Source organism: Poecilia reticulata, linkage group LG4 (genome assembly GCF_000633615.1).
Source record: "Poecilia reticulata strain Guanapo linkage group LG4, Guppy_female_1.0+MT, whole genome shotgun sequence".
Lineage (NCBI taxonomy): Eukaryota > Metazoa > Chordata > Actinopteri > Cyprinodontiformes > Poeciliidae > Poecilia > Poecilia reticulata.
Genome location: NC_024334.1, coordinates 24,178,356 through 24,195,422, shown reverse-complemented (window position 1 = coordinate 24,195,422; position 17,067 = coordinate 24,178,356). Strand labels below are relative to the sequence as shown.

The window sequence follows — 17,067 nt, the reverse complement described above, 5'->3', positions numbered from 1 at the left end:
AACCTTTGCAATATTTCATTGCTGTTGGATGCTGAGCATGGATCATGGAGCAAAAGTAGTTGCAAAATAAACAAAACATAATTTAAAATAAACTTTTTCACATAATATAGTCTATGTCAGATGATGCTCAAGTTGTAATGAGCATTTACTGCAATTATCTCTTACAATGCCCTTATTTGTGTCATTAAGACGCTCATACAACAAAATAAGTCTGGAAAACGTTTCATGCTAGCTGCTAGTTTAATATTAGACTATCTAGAGTTAAAAGTAGCTGCAGATCCTGGTTAATAAGACATTATTCGTAACATTTTGCCTGTTAAGGTAACGGTTCTCTACCCTCAGTTTAAGTTGACGTTTCCAACACAAATGGTGTAAAATAATCTACATATAGATTATTATCTTCCCACCCCAACAGCTGCCTTGTGTGTGATACATCTGCAGCCCCTCGGCCTCTGCGTGGGACAATACAAGGAAAGCGGCGGATGCCGTCACTGGTACTGTGCATTGTCGACGGCGGCAGAGGAGAATGGGCTTAGTGTGTCAGAACGGGCAGTTCTGTTCCACTGTGAATGTGTCTCCACACGTACTCAAACGGCCCACTTGTGTGAATAAACGGGAAGACGTGAATCAAGCTCTGAGCTTGTGAGGGGTCTTTTTGTATCGCAAACATGAAGCGAATGTGAGCAAGTAGACCCATAAATTTATTATGAGTTGATAAATGACAAGGGAAAATTCCTGGGGGAAAAAAAAACTGTTTTTGTTCCTGTTGCCTTAAGTTTCCAAAATTAGACTTTATATTTTAAAGTATTGAACCACTGAGGCACTTTTAATTCACCGTGTCTACATAAAGTTTGTGTGACAAAAAAGCTGACTCACACCCAATCTATCTAAAGTTTGACTGATTGATCTGAGGTTGTGAATGCTTGTGTAGAGGGGTGAAAAATGAGTTCTTAGTAAATAAAAACAATAAGTAAGAAAATAAGCACCCCAACATAATTTTTATTTTTGTATCTTTAATTTCTCATTGTACTAACGCTGCCACATTGGTGGCATAGAGAAGATTGAGCACACAAGAAGAATAAATCTTCCTGTTGAATGTGAAGGAAGCTCAATGTGTGTGTCTCGTCTTTCTCATATACCACAGGTCAGTAAAAATGTGTTTTATGCATATATATAAGTTCTTGGAAGAATTGAAAAGGTTCTTGAATCGAATATCAGCTAATGAGTCGCGAAGTTTGTTTTGTAATTGTTATTGTGTACAAAAACGGGACTTGTTCTGAATGCTAATTGGAGCTAATGCTAGCGGGCCTGTACACGTGTGTGAGAGCTAGCTGAGGAGCTAGCTGAAGGACAGCGGAGTTCATTTGAACTTGTATTTTGCACTTTTTGAGAGAGTTCTCACTCAAAGGACATTGTTCGGGTTTCTTTATTGTATTTTATGTGATTAATTTTATGGGTTTGTTGAAAAACCAGGTAAACTATGTCTTCGTGTGAAACTGAGTACGGAGGTGCAGTATTAAAGGAGCATTGCGCCTTTTTCAGTTTGATATTGAGAGAATAGTTGTCTATGCAAGATGTAAAATAGATCATCTTATACATTACCCTCAGCCATCCAAGGTTGCAGGGTAACACTTGAATTACATTATGATGTATTGTCTATAATTTTAATACTAAGTTTATAAGACTGGAATACCCTCCTTTCTTGACCTTCGTCGCATCACTACATAACCAAAACGTCACACTCTACGTACACGCGAGGTGCCCAGCTGTTCTCCCAAGCAGCTTTACTAAAAGGCCACCGAGAGGCCAGGGAAGCCTGCTGTACATCTCCGTCAGTCGTTCTCCGTGTGCGGTATCAACCAGCATCAGTTTCCCTTCTCGCTGGTTCCTCGTTGCGCTGCGAGCGAATCTGGCCCATGTCCAATTCCCAGGCCAAGTTGCCCCCGGTGTCCACGCGGGTCTGGGGAACTCTGGGAAGCCCAGAGGGGCAGTGGGAAGGTTGTGACCCCAGAAGACCTTCGGCCCAGTCCCAGGGGTTAGGAGTGTCGGTCTCACAGCGGGACTAAATGTCACATGTCCACAGAAAACGAGACACTGGACAAATGTGACGGCTGCAACTGTGTCTGATGGATGACCGCATGAGTGTGTGTGTGCGCGTCTTTCAACGTGGGAACAACACACAACCTTTTCTCCTCAGGTTCATGATGCTCTGTATAAGATTGCTGCCTGTCAGATTTTAGGACATCATTGTTGCTTTTATCATTATTATGAGTTGCAATTGTTGGGTAAGGGATTGGTTCAGCTTCTCTGACATGCAGGACTTATGATGAATTAATATTTTACACGCAACTTACAGAAATCTGTTTGCTAGCTGCTGCTCAAACCAGAAGCACTTAAAAACTGAAGCTGAATTTACAACTACTTGAACTCCAAGCCAAATTAGCTCACCATAACTAGTTTTTTTCCCTTTTTTTTCAACTCAAGTATAATTTAAAACTATTTACACTTTTGCTATTTTCTCAACCGAACAACGATTGTTGTAGTTCCTGATTGTAAGCTGTTCCAGACCACAGGAATATTTTGTGGGGAAATAAGGGGATTCCTGAGTGAAACAAGTTGTAAAGAGAAACAAAATGTTTGTCCCAGAGATAAAAAAAATAAAAAAACATTTCCAGGCTAACATAGTCAGCATTAAAATAGTTTCAATCAGAGTCTCTGGCAACAAAATGTTGTTTTCTTCAAGCGACAGTTTGCCTTCAGATTGCTGCAGATAAATGACTATAGTTTAAATACTCCACAAAAAAATCCTAAATCAATCAATTATTTAAAGGCTGGAGTTGCAATATGTTGTTGGTTAAACCCAAAGGAGTTTAACAACTCATTAAAAAAAAAGAGCAGCTTATGCATTTTGGTGTAAGGGCAGATATGGCTACTATATTAATGTCGCCACTAACAGTGTGTAAATGTGTGAGTGAAAGGTTGAATGACTGAATGAATTGGGCTCCTCTGTACTTGTTAGTACAAGCTATTTACCATTTATCAAACCATTTACAAAGTTGAAATTGGAAAATAAAAATTAAAAAATACATGTCATTTCATTTGCATTTTATCAAAAATATTTATATTCATCCTGATGATAAATAGAAAAATCTTTAACCGATAATTCAATATTATACAACATCGCTCTATAAATGTTCTCTCAGTCTTGTCTCCAACTGCTAAAAGCCAAAGGGTTCAGTGAGGTTGGATGTTTTAAAGCCCAGCAGTAATCCAGCATTGTAATTCAGACCATTTCCCTGTCCAAGGTTTTCCCTTTCTGTGGATGCCTAGTGACGTAACTTCACTCAGGAAAGTCCTTGACCAGAGCGGATCCTTTCTTAGAATTACTCATCAAAGGAGTCCTGCCATTATCCGGCCTCTCAAGCGCTCTCTCCTCTGCTCCACGGATGGCACCGTGAGCTACAACACCCACAGAAAGGGGACAAAAACAGGAGGAGCACTGCAAGCACTGTTATTGCACCACAGTGGGGGGGGGGGAACACACATTCCAGGAAATCTCCCGCTTCCTGCCCTCAGCCTCCTGACTCCAGCGAGGCTGCTGTCCTCATACCTGACTGGCTGGGGAGCCTTTCTGCTGGCCTGAAAGCGAGGTCACAAAAAACTGACCAATGAGGGGGAAGCAAAGGAGACCCAAAAGAGGTGCAGAGAAGCAGGTAGCAGCAGCAGCAAAAGCGAGGGATGCTTGAGTGAAAGCAAGATAAAGACAGCAACTGTGAGAATCCTGAGCTGCGTTTGTAGCGTCTCTGTTTATGTACGAGATAAGCAGGTCATGTATCCGACAAAGTGCAGCACACTGCTGTCGAGATTAGCTCGAAAAGAACATTATCTCAAGTTTGGGGAGTGAGAGACCGAGGAGTTCACAGCTCAAACAGAAACCGAGAAGAACCACGCTGACCGGAAGACAAGAGTGACGCAACTGGACAATCTCTCTCTGCCTCGGAGAGAGAACAAATTATTCCTTAATTTCAAACAGGAAGGCGACACGGTAAGAGAGAACAAGAAGTATCTGTCAGGGGAAATCTGTTACACCTCGAAACGATGCACACAACCTGAAATAATCTCTGCTTTCAAATCGTTTAAATCCCGTGTGTGTGTGTGTGTGGGTGTGTATGTGCTAAGGAATATGCATGATGCTTTTGCTTTTGGTCGAATGTTTGCGTGTGGTTGATGACTTTGGGTTGCTAAAAGCATGCCTCCCAGTAGAGGGCAGAGTTTATAAACCGAAGTGTTTATCCAGAGTCAGCAGAGATTTTAGAGAGAGCAGGCAGGGAGGGGAGAGAAAAAGAGCACTGGAGTTATAACTCAGGGTCGCAGTGATATGTTTTAGCTTCACAGACCTTACAAACGAGACAATTAAAGCTGAAACATGGCATTTAAGTGAAAGATAATCAGCGGGGTAGTGAGAGTGCATGAATAAACAAAACGCTGCAAGATTAAAAGTCGAGACCATCTGGATTTGCGTCCTCCTTTAATTTCCTTCTGCTCCAGTCTCGGTCGAATGAACCTTTTGTTGAAGGAGTTGCATTAAAGCTCAGTCTCTCTCTCTCTCTCTCTCTCTCTCTCTCTCTCTCTCTCTCTCTCTCTCTCTCTSTCTCTGTCTCTGTCTCTCTCTCTCTCTCCTCTGCACTCTTATGTCACGTCTCTATTTACTCCCCTTAGATCTTTTGTCCGCGCTGTTGTTGAGCTGTCTCTGGTTGGGTGACATCATTCGTTTCCAGTAAAGTCCAAAACTGCAGACAGCCCCCCGCCCCCACTCTCCTCTTCTTCTTCTTCTTCTTCTCCTGCTCCTCCTCCGAGCTCAACATTCAAGCGCTCTTAAAGGAAAAATGTTAAGTCCAGGTGTTGCACTGTTCTTACAGCTGCCAAATGAGGTTGAGCTTAAATAAAACTGAAATAAAACATGTTTTTCAGACTGCGCGGGCTGAAAACCTAGGAGGATTCAAGGGTGATTCAGATGGTGATAAGTTTAGAGAGTTTTTTTTTTTTTGTATTTGGAAGAATTGCCAAAAAAAAAAAAAGCACACACTAAACGGTTCCAGAAAACCCTTCCCCCGCATGTGCCCTCGAGCCTTGACCCCCCTTGAATCTAAGCCCTGCTAAGCCTGGAATGAATCGGCCTGAACTGGCTTGGATGTCTGTCTGTCTGTCTGTCTGTCTGTCTGTCTGACCCCGTCAGCTAATGAGAGCTGGACCATCTGTTGCCCAGCAAGTAGATCCAGACCCGAAGTTGTCACATTCGCAACAACAACAAAAAAATAATAACACACGGCGTCAATCAAGCGAGCAGCAAGCCAGCGACGACCGCTGCCACTGTAAAACTCAAAACACTGGAAAACCACAGCAACACACAAATGTAGCAAGAGGAAACGTGCTAAAACTTGTATTTTTTTTCTTAAACATTAAGCATCGTGGAGTTCTGGGGTTTTTCTTTAATGTTACGATGCAGTCTTAAACAGTTTGTTTACTCAGCTCATGATCACTGTAGGAAATGAAACTGCAGCCAAGCGCAGATGGAGGCCGTAACGCAGCAGAAACAGGGCAGTGATTCAACTGTGGCGCAGAAACATGCGTCGACAAACACAGCCGTTACCATAGCGTTGACCAAAATGTGACACGCTGTAAAGTTTTAACAGCACATAAAGCGAAATGACACTAATGCATGGCTGGATTTCCTGCACTGCATTTTTCTGTTTACATCCTTTTTATGACACAGGGACTTTTTTTTTTTATTCATGGGCATCTGCTGACACGGGCACTGACTGAATGCTGACCAGTCACATTAAAAAGAGCGAAGCACAAGTCCTGAGCACAAAAAAAAAAAAAAAATTAAACTTGGCAGTGGCAGCTTGATCCCAGTCATGCGTCGTGGCTAAAGCTGCATGTGCTGCCTGAGCGGGAAAAGAGAGAGAATTAAGTGTGTGCATGTGTTTGAGAGGGGACACCTAACCATAAACCCCCCCCCAACACCCTAGCACACACACACGCACCCAGATCCTTTTATGTAGCCATCAAGCCATGAAACACACACATACACTTAGTTGCACGTGCCGCCATCAAGAGCACCAGCACTACCATATGGTGCAATAAATTTGTGCCCCAGTTAAGCGAGCTGCTGGTGTTGTGTTGCTGCTCCGAGACAACATGGGGGCGACAGCGACAGTGTCGGCAGCATTGACTTTTCACACCAGTCCTTTTATATGAACTAATTAGGTCCAGGATCACGACCTCTGCCGAAGCCGCAGGCGCAGAGACAGCTTTACAGGCAGGAGGTCGCTTGGAGAGAATAAACAGCATCTATACAGTGTTCAACCGATTAAGAAGGTCAGGCTTTGGCAACGGCGCGGTTTGAAACGGCAGAGATTTCCAGAAAAGAAAAAGACCTTGAGACCTTGACTGTTTCACGACTTGAAATGGATGGTTGAGTCCCTTGCAAGCCTTAATGAAAGTCCACCGCAACCAGTTACCTCCAGAAGTCACAAAAATAACAAACAGAGTCCACCTGATGATTGTTTGTTTAAAATTATGGAATTAATTTATTGAATTTCTCCAAGTGATTTACACTGAAAGTGTTGTATTGTGATGATATTAAAGTAATCCGATATATCATTAATGTTTTTGAGATATTGTTTTTGTTAGTTTTTTTTGTCCTTTCTTTTCTTTCAGCAAAAAAAAAAAAAGAAAAAAGAAAATACCCAGATTAGAATATATCCATAAAATGGTGGCTATATAAAAATGACACGTTTTACACAATGAAACAGGATGGTGGCAGCATTATGCTGTGGGGGAAGCTTTACTTTCTGAGGTGCAGGCAAACTGGTCAAAGTTGAACAGTGGAATATGGATTGATGGATTAAGCACTAAAAATACAACCAGTGGTTTATATCAAATCAAATGCAGCTGGTAAAACAGATCTGTAAATATAACTGAGAATCTGTGGCAAGACTTAAAAAGTGATGTTTACAGATGCTCTCCATCTGACTGAGCTTAAGGTTTTTCACTAAGAGGACAAAACAAAGCCGTTCATGATTTATTGTCTGAAGCTGAATCACATTGTTCTCTGACTGGAAGTGGCAGAAGCATAAAAATAAAGCGGAAAAGACAAAAGATGTTTCTAAAGAGCTTAAATTTTTTTTTTAAATAATCAAATTTATAGTTCAGTGAAGTTTGGTCAGCAGTATGTGGAAAAGTTTAACATGTGTATAAATAGTTTTGCCTAATGATGAGTTGGACAGAAGGAAGTTTCTGCCTAACTTTGACATGTCCCAATTATTCTTCATTGTATTAGTGTCAAAACCGAGAAACAACCAGGTCAAAGGTTACGAAAACCAGTCACATCCAGATGAATGAACCCCGTTTAGAGTGTTGAAATCGTTGACAAGTCATCAAAACACATGACAGGCAAAAAAGAGCCAAAACATCAGAACTGGAAACACTGAGACGTCACAGAGCCTCGGCATGAAACGTGCTCTTCCCGGTGCAGCGAGGCAGAAAAGGGGAAGAAAGAGCGCCAACTCAGCTTTCTTGCTTTCTTTCAATGGAAAACACAGAATCATCAAAATTCTCTGTCATTCCCCTTCTTCTCTTTTCTCCTCATTTTCTTTGCATAAAGTAACTTCTGTGTTCCCGCTAACCGGCCAGCTGAGGTTGTTGAACTTGCCCTGCTGAGGGGGTAGAGGATATTCCCTCTGCTGGAGCTTTTATTGATGGGCTTGTGGCTTAATTACATCGCTTTCTAAGTGGGTAGTAAAAAAAAACCCCCAAAACTTCTGAGGATTTAAAACGAAGTTAGAAGTGTGAGGCAAGACACACTGATGTGTCTTAATGCCATTTGGTTAATTGCAACGCGTCTGGTATCGGAAAACCCGTTGCTCTCATGCTTTCAAGTTACTGAAAGTCAAGTCAAATCAATGTATCCAGCGCTTTTTGTGAACTGACATCGGCTCTGATAATGACTGACACCTCAGCACTCTTTCCTCGTCTCTGACCTGAACTGTGGACTTGACAGTTTTCTCCAGCAGCACAGCGTGGAGATTATGGAGAGGAAAAACTAGAGCATGTCAGTGGCTCTTGTCGCTCGCACTGTTTCATAACCTCCTTGCAAGGAGGCAAAGGTAAAGGGAGGAGGGCGGCAAACACCTGACACCCGTAAAGTCAAAGTAATCTGCGTCAGCACCGGGCCGAGGGTAAACTCGTAAACGCGGCTTCTTAATCACAAAATGTGATCCATTTGGTGGAGAAGAGCAGCGTTGGATTTTTCAAAGGGCGCTAATGTGTTAGCACCGCCAACAGCTCTGTTGGATCCTTGCATAACCTTATGGAAAGAGCTTTGCTCTCTCAATAATCATGCTGTCAAAAAGTCATTCCGGCTGAGGAGGCGATGATAAGTCGACTCAGGGAAAACAGTCACGGGGATGAGCCTCGTACGGCAGAGTTCATGCAAGTAATCTGAGCCCTCAGAGGGTGTCTGCCAGCTAACCTCCACTCTCATCGCCCCCTGGAACAATTGGAGGAAACGGGGCTCTGTGATGGGGCCGCGTTTCGGCCAGGATGTCAGATAGGCGGCGAGGAGGATGACCTGCCGAACTTAAAAACACTTACATGCGCATCACAGCGAAACTGCAATCCTATTCAGATTGAGGAAGAGGTGAAAGGACTACAGATTCAGCTCTACCGAGTTTCAGGAGGGCAAAACCCATCAAACTGTTTTAAAGAGCTTCCCCTCCCATCAATTTTTTTCATCTACAAAATGGAAAATACAAAATTTGGAGTTGTAAATATGGACAATGTCTGAGTTTGTTCCTTAAAGGGGGATATTTCCTGCCCATTTGTAGTTTTCTGTACTCTGATCAGCTGCTATAAGGACATGTGGCTCCAATAAACATGAGCTGCCAGTGGGAACTTCATCAGTTATTTTGAATTGGTCATAGATTATGATCTGTCACATTTTATGAAAACTGACTGGTCCAAATGGTTGTGGAAACAAAATAAATTGGCATAGTTTGCAAAACAATGTTTTCTGATAATGCTACACATTTGAATGAGTTTTGAACATTTTTATGACCATTTATCTTCATAATTCACAGGAATACTCAACAATATGAAAAACACAAACTCATACAGCGCAAATAATGTACATAGATATGAAAAGGGACAAACAGAGGTAGGATATACCAACCAGGAAGGATGGAATGGCTAAAAATTTGGATGCCAAATGGGGGTAAAATTTGGTTTATTTCTTTCTTTCTTAACACATATTGATAAACCTTTTGTCAGAAAATCTCTCATTAGTTCTCCAAGTATGAAAGGTCACAAGAAAAATAAATTCTTTCTTTAAAGGTCAAGACTGGGTTTAGTTTTTAAATTAAAATATACTTGTGCTTCAGCTTTTATGTGTAAACTCAATAGATGACACTTTGTGATGCCCAATCGCAGCGTCTCACTTGGTGATGGTTGATGGTTACAAGAACAATTCAATTTACTACAGTACATTTAAATTCACCAACAAATCCACCTTGTTTTTACTTTTTAAAAGTCAAAAAAAAAATTTTTAGTTTCCAAATCACACATTTGATTACAAAGGCTGCCTCATTTTTTGATCTAATGTTGACATGGGAAGCAGGCAGGGTTGTTCTTTCAGATATGAAAAGGCTGTTTCTCTGATAACTACGTGGACGTTACAAAAGGTAATTATTTTTTTTATCCAATCAAAAGGACACTCATGAGAGAATAATTAAAGACCTTCAGGCCGTTTTCAGATTTCACCCTCTCCACTTAGAAAAAGTCTATGTGGTCATGGAAGACAGTGTGTCCATGCACACAGTTATCGATAATCTGATGCTTCTGCAGGTTGATTTCTTTTAGAGTAAAAAAAAAAAAGAAAAAGGCATGTATGATAGCTCTGAAAGTAGCATCAGCCGCACTTATGTTAGCCTTGGCAACTGCTCAACATTTATCATGCTAAGAAAAGAATCGGAGAAAAAGTGAAGTCAGTAAGCAAGACGCAACACCCAAAACACAGAAACCATGTAATAGGCGGCGGTTATGGTAGAAATGAATCACAGATTCATACGAATCCAGCCGTCCTTCAGTCTGTGCCACCAAAGATTGCTGTAGACTGTGATTTATCGCACTGCGACTTGCCAATTCAATGCATAAAATATTATCAAGAAGGAGCCAAGAGATGCACTTGGCTGACTTGTGATGATCCCCATCACAAGTCAGCTGCTCAGGGGTTTATATGCAGTTAATTGGGATTTTTCTAGTGAATTAAGTTAAATTTTGGTGTAACTAAGCAAGATCTGATAGGTTTTTTTGTGTTTTTCTTTCCAGAACATTTTTCCCATCACTGTCCTTCACTTTCTCAAAGTCAGGGAGCTCTTCTAACCAAACAGACCTTGAAGAAGTTACAAACACAGCTGATATCGCTGACCCTCACTGCATATCTTTAAATGCTTTCAATTCCAAGCTTCTTTTTCAGATATTCATGTTTTACTCCCCACGTTCTAGGAAATCTCCTATCTACCTTAACCCCCCCCACCCCCCCGAAAAACAAACAAAAAAACAAAACAGTAGAAAGCACAAACCACAACACCTCACACATACTGAGCGGACACAAGGCAGCTGGTAACAGCTGGTAACGTCTGCCGGATTGTTTAAGGAGACAGGAAGGATCTGTGCTTTCCAAGAAATGGAAACAAGATTTCAATAGACACAATCGCTCTCGGTTTATGTGGACAACAGGTGCGGTACTGACCCAGTGGTGGGGGCTGCTCTCCGGGGAGCGAGGCTGGTACCTCTGCAGAGTGACACCTCCCTCCCCCTCCAGCAGCAAGGTGCTATCCAGGTCGGGGCAGTGGTTGAGCTGGGCGCTGATGGGCAGAGACAGTAGGGTGGACAGAGGGCAGTGGGAGATCATGGCAGCCACCTGCTTCAGCGGCAGGGATGACAGGGATGGCAAGGCATGCTGCAGTCTTGACGGCAGAGTGGAACGAGCTTTTGGTCTTCTCCACTTGCTGGAGCTCAGGATGGAGAAGATGCAAATCCTTGGGGGACAAACACGTTTCTTGCCAGATAAGTCGGTCCTCCTCTCAGTGGCAAGGGTTTCTCTGAATCTTCGTCTTACTCTCTTCTGCTTGCTTTTTGTCTTTTTTTCCTTCTTACTCCTCAGCACACATGGAGTTCAGTGTGCCGACAGCTCTACACCACGAGTGATTAAAGTCTATTGTCTCTCTTTCTGTTTTCACCTACTGCATTCATCACAAGAGTGGGGAGGAGTCATGGCTCGGTGGCCCTGCCTCCCCGCCTTAGAAAAAAAAAAAAAAAAAAAAAACAGACCAGGGACCAAGGAGAGTTTGAATGTGAAGAAAAAAAGCAAAGAATGACAGGAAAGCTGGGATAGAGGGAAGGATGTTAGTGGAGAGTTTCTAAGAATGAACAACAATGGTAACTGCTCAAAAAGAGAGCTGGCTCAGCGGCAGCTGAGCAAACTTTAAGCCGCCAAGCAGAGTTTAGGTTTATGAAAAGTGTTTGGGGTATGTTTACATGTGCTCTTGCAATCAAATCTGATTAAAATCCAGCTGATTTTATCTGACAGGTGACTGAAAGAAGGGGGACTGTACATTAAACGCTGATGCTTCCTCGCCAAGTTATTAATAATTTAGAGTCTGATTAGCAGCACAGCTTTGTGGCAGCACAAAGGTCACGCTACCAGAAATGTGTAACGATCATGAACAGAGAGAGAAAAGTTCATGTGTGTAATTAAATGCTCCACATGTAGACCTTACAGGGACTAAAACCGATGTTGTCTTAGCTTTTTTGTTTTTTTCTCTTTCATTCATTGGTCTGAGCTGAAAACCTGAGTTTTTGCAACAACTAACTTTGACGGATGCCAGTTTGGCTTTACTGCTTTTCCAGTGGCTGTTTATTTACTGCGAAAACAGGATGCGAGATTTGATTTTATACTAACGCTTTCAACGGTAGGAAGCAACTTTCATCATGCCTTGTACAACATTAACCGGTGAGTCGTCTGTGTGTTTAAGCGTTTTGTGTGTGGGAGACACTCGGAGCTGTGCCTGGTCCCAGATAATCCTCTTTTCTGTGTTTCACACTTGGCTGGTTCTTATTGCGGCACCGAAGTCGATTCCCCTCACACAAAAGAGACGCTACCTCCAAAACAACCTCTGAAAGCTCCGGTTGGCTCCGTTCAAGAGTATGGTCACACTCTCTCTGTTAAGAGATTGTCACAACTTTGACTAAAGACAATTCTTCTCAACTTTGTGATTTCATTCATAGTTAAGCCAAAAATATATATTTATATTTCCCACATTCGCTGGCAGTCTTCATCTGTTGAAAGAAACTGAGTTAAATGCGTGCTCCCATTTATCTTCAACAATGAAATGTTTAAAACACTGTGTTACTCTTGAATAAAAGTGTTGTAGCATGTGTCAGAAGGCATGAAGATGATTTATGAATGTAGAAGAGATCAGAGAACCTGGGAGGATCCATGGATCACGTTGAACATGAAGAGAATCCAGAGAGATCTAGCAGAAATGATTTCTCTGGAAATGAAAGCAGAAATCTAGAAGAAAAGGCTCGTGATTACCGAATTGAGGAAGATGTGAGTAATTTTACTACTTGCTAAGAGGAGCTGCAGGAAAATAAATTCACAGATGAAATATTCAAGGAAACACCGAGGTCTGGCAAACTAACTAGACTAAAATGCTGAAATGATCAGAATGTACAGAAAGACAACAATAACATAAAACTGAAAACCAAATGACTAAACTCAAAACTCAAAGAGTCGTGAGAATGATAATTAAGACGTTTAGAAACTTTGTTGCATAGTTTATCAATGCACAATCATGTTCAACACATTAGAGTATGCATCATAAGGAGTCTAGTTTGTCAGATTTAAAAAGTATGTCTTCAAAAAGTTAATGTTCAATTTATTTCTATGACATGTTAACTAAAACGATAGCAGCTGACCAAAGTGCTGAACACCTAAAGTAATAAACTAACATAAAAAAAACATAAAATGACAAGACAGGAGAAATAAAACAATATAAACCTGCATAAAAAACAACTTCTAAATATTTAGTCTAACTGTGCTGTATGCAGAAAATTGTCATAATTAACACAAATAAAGTCTTTAAAACCATCTATTTGTAATTATTCAGTGTAATTTGTTCACTTAGTCAATGAAGTTATTGTAATAGATTAACTTTTCAGTAATTTTCTGATTGTTGATCATGTTTCTTTTTTTCCTTTTCAAGTAGTATGTCTAACAAAGAAATGCAAAAGTAATAAATCAAATACTTGCATGCAAATTATTTTTATTAGACAATTAAAAAAAATTACATAAATGGCTCTCAATAGTAGATGGGACTCCTAAATTAAATGGGGTTTTGCCTATTTAATTTGCCACAAGCCTCTGGCAACATGTTGGAAGTTTTTCTTTACCTCCTATCATTTGTGGAGACGAACTTAAATATTTCACAAAAATGTTGGTGACATAAGTGAGGTTGGAAAGAAAAGATTTCTGTTGCACGTTTTTGGATCACAACAGCGGCACTTTAATCATCAGGGCATTTTTTTCTGTACTTGTCATTCTTTTTATTGCCGTTCAGATTACCTGCTGACAGATCCGTTGCCGTGGCACCAGGTAGCCTAACCGGGACTTGAACTGGGTCCAGTTGTGACTCAACATCTGTGTGACTCAGTCTGGCAAAAATTCCTCTGTCTACATGTTTTACTCATAAATTTAATGAGACTCAAGCTAAGCTATGTTTTTATTTAGCCGTGATTCATGGTTTGAGATTGAGAAAGAAAAAAAAAAACTAAACATACAGCATTAAAATGCCTCTCTAATCAAACCAGATAAATCAGGCTCAGCTGAAGCAAGCAGAGGAAGTGAGTGAGTCTTTCTGCTGTGAATCTGTGTGAGAGCTGGAAGTGAAAGAGAACATGACGAGCAGGAAGGATGAGTAAACATGCTGTCCTGTCAACTTGCTGTCTGACTTCCAGCGAAGCTCCCACTGACTTTTCTTCTGCAGTTTGCAGAGAGCTTCATTTTCCAAAGTCTTGACTTTGTATTGTCCCGTTTGGTGGTCTGAACTCAAATGGCAGATAGGATTTACTAAAGCACAGTTACAAAACGAGAGGAAGCAAGATTAGAAAATTCTTGGCTTTCTTGTTAAGTCTTAGATTTCAGACCTCCCTTCTGACACTTCTCCGTGCATCTGGGTTCGTCTTCCTTCTCAATATTGACGTGTGAGATGCTGACGGTTTCAGTGTGGCCAGCATCAGTTTGCACAGCTGGGAAGCCAAAGCTCTCTTACACACATTACACACCGAAGTTCTTCACAGCCTGGATCAACACAAGCAGAAATTTTGACTCTTTCTCCCATTTCCTCTCTTAAACTTAAAAAAAAAATATTGAGGTTATAAAGACAATAGAGATTATTTTACAATATGTAACACATTCAAATGTATTTTACTGCCATTTTATGTAAGAGACAAACACAAGGTTGCACTTAATTGTTTTTTTTGTTGTTGTTTGTTTTTACAAATAAAAAGTATTCATACTTTTTGGTACTGAATCAAATTCAGAGTAAAAAGCGGGCTTCAGTGTTAGTAAAGAGAAACTGTGTGTAATTTAACCTCTATTGTTTTTGTTGTTGTTTTTTAAGGCTTGACAGGTAAATTGGAGAATATTAGAGACTAAACAGCATCATAAATACGGACACACCAAACAGCTCAGGGATGAAGTTGTGGAAAAGTTTAAAGGTGGATCAGAGTTTTTAACAACACTAAAAATGGAAAAACGTTTTAGTGGGGATGTTGCTGTTCACTAAAACTTAAAGGAAGGGCAGAAGATAATTAATCGGGGAAGCCGGTGGTTGCTCTGGAGAAGGTGCAGGGATCCACCGTTTAAGAGAAGGAAGTTGTTGGCATGAGATCTGTTAGTTTTATAATTCACACATTTTGCTTTCATGGAAGGGTAAAAAGAAAGCTGTAAATGAAATTACATTTCTGTGATGGATTTGCAGTTCACTACATGGCAGGTGGCAAACAATGGAAGAAGGTATTTAGGTTAGAAAAGATCGATATCGATCTCTATGGCCAAATCCAGGCTTGAATCCAGGTGAACGGATCTGAAAACTGAAGGAAAACTAAATACATGTGCACAATACATTTAATTTTAATTTTTTTGTTTGAAAATGTTTGAAACCTTTCATCCACTCAACTATTATCAACTACTTGTTGTGTTGTCCTTGATTTTATGGCAATATAACAGAAACTGATTGTAAATACAAAAAAACCTGATGAAACTATTAAAGGAGTCTAGAGAATTTAAATTTGTCTTCACATTTCATCTAGAAAGCAGCATTTTGGAAATCAAATTGCAAGCTCAGTATGTCAAAGTCCTGCTTGTGTAAAAAGGGAGAAGTATGTATTTAATCACTTTACACCACTGAAAGCACATGACAGCAGGTGAGACAAGATGGCAATACATAACTGGGTTATGTCCAAGGTTATAAAAGGACAACATTTTACGTAATGAAACGTGCTTCCCAAGCAGTACCGTCAACTCGTTACTGCTCTCTGGTGGCCAACATCAGAGTAACATGTAACACACACACACACGCACACACACACACACACACACTCACTCACTCGCTCAATAGATGCCTGAGAAGATCCTGTTGACACTGACGAGTTACTCATTATCAGCAGAAGGAAGAGGACACAGATAGAGAGAACAAACACTTTCTCCTGACCGCTGATTGAGAGAGAAGTGAAAACAAGGGGAAAGGTGGAAGCTGGGGAAACATGTTTCTTCCATAATTTCCTTCTCCTTTTGTTCCTTAATGTTTTTTTCAAACTTATGCATATTTGCATGGTTAGGTCACTCCAGGCCATGTTTAAGGGCATTCTTGAAAAGATGTCTAAAAAGCCTTGAAACAAATGTTTATCTCTTTTTTGCAGTAGCATTGAGAAACGTAGAAAAACCAGAGTCGTACTTTATTCAGTGGGTAAAAACATTTTCTGTTTTTAACTTTTGTTGGTATGCCTGACAATTCTTGTAGCATAAATATAATAGGATAATTTTCTCACTTTGCTTTTTGAGCTGATCAGAGTCTTTGAAAATTGTAAGTTATTAATTCGCAGCTTTCTTTTTTGTCGACAGTGACGTTTGTAGTGTTGTTGCCCTGCAGCAAGAAGGTTCTGGGTATGAATTCTGGCCTTTCTGTATGGTATTTGCATGTTTTCTTTGTGCCTCTCTTGGCTCTCTCCAGGTACACCTACAGTCCAAAAATACAACTTCTTTGGAAAATTGGTCTCTCTAAATTTTCCTTAGGAGTTAGCGGGTGTGCACGCCTGTTCTGTGCGTCTCCGTGTTGCCCTGTGATGGACTGGTGACTTGTCCAGAGTGTACTCTGAGTCTCTCCGATCACTGCTGGAGAAAGGCACGTCAAAGGATGGAAAATTACAGGAGGAAGGAACCAGATGAGCTGATCAATGAGGGACACTGGCAATGTAAATAAATGGACAAGGGAATAGTCAAAGCACAAACACGAATGAAAAACCAAAATCCTAACAGCCAAAGAATGTAACATTTATGAAGCTTCTGTCCAGGAACAAAAATAGCAACTTCACCTACTTTGACACATTTACTTAACACTGTGCAACTTGAAGTTGTTATTAAGCTCAGCAGCTATGAACAAAATGGTGAAGTTGGTTGGTATTATTATTTTTTTTTTTCAATCACATTATTACTGACTAACTGTCAATCTTTAAGCTTCCTGCCTGTCCAAAGGTCAAGACATCTATCTGGAACTAACTGGGACTAGCCTTTGACAAATATTAACTTAACATAATTTAACATACAGTCTACATACATACTTATGGTAAGATATCTACATCCATCCATCCATCCATCCATTTTCTTCCGCTTATCCGGGGTCGGGTCGCGGGGGCAGCAGCTTCAGAAGGGAGGCCCAGACT

At 40.7% G+C, this 17,067-nt stretch overlaps 1 protein-coding gene across 1 annotated transcript in view; it reads right to left on the bottom strand.

Annotated features, from left to right (window-relative positions):
- Positions 1-11,229, bottom strand: part of rgl1 (ral guanine nucleotide dissociation stimulator-like 1) — a 26,572-nt gene extending 15,343 nt beyond the window's left edge. Inside the window, exon 1 of the mRNA XM_008407088.2 lies at positions 10,814-11,229. Coding sequence (XP_008405310.1) covers positions 10,814-10,975 — 162 coding nt within the window. The 5' untranslated portion in view covers positions 10,976-11,229. The remainder of the gene's footprint in view (positions 1-10,813) is intronic.
- Between the last annotated feature and the right edge of the window lie 5,838 nt (positions 11,230-17,067).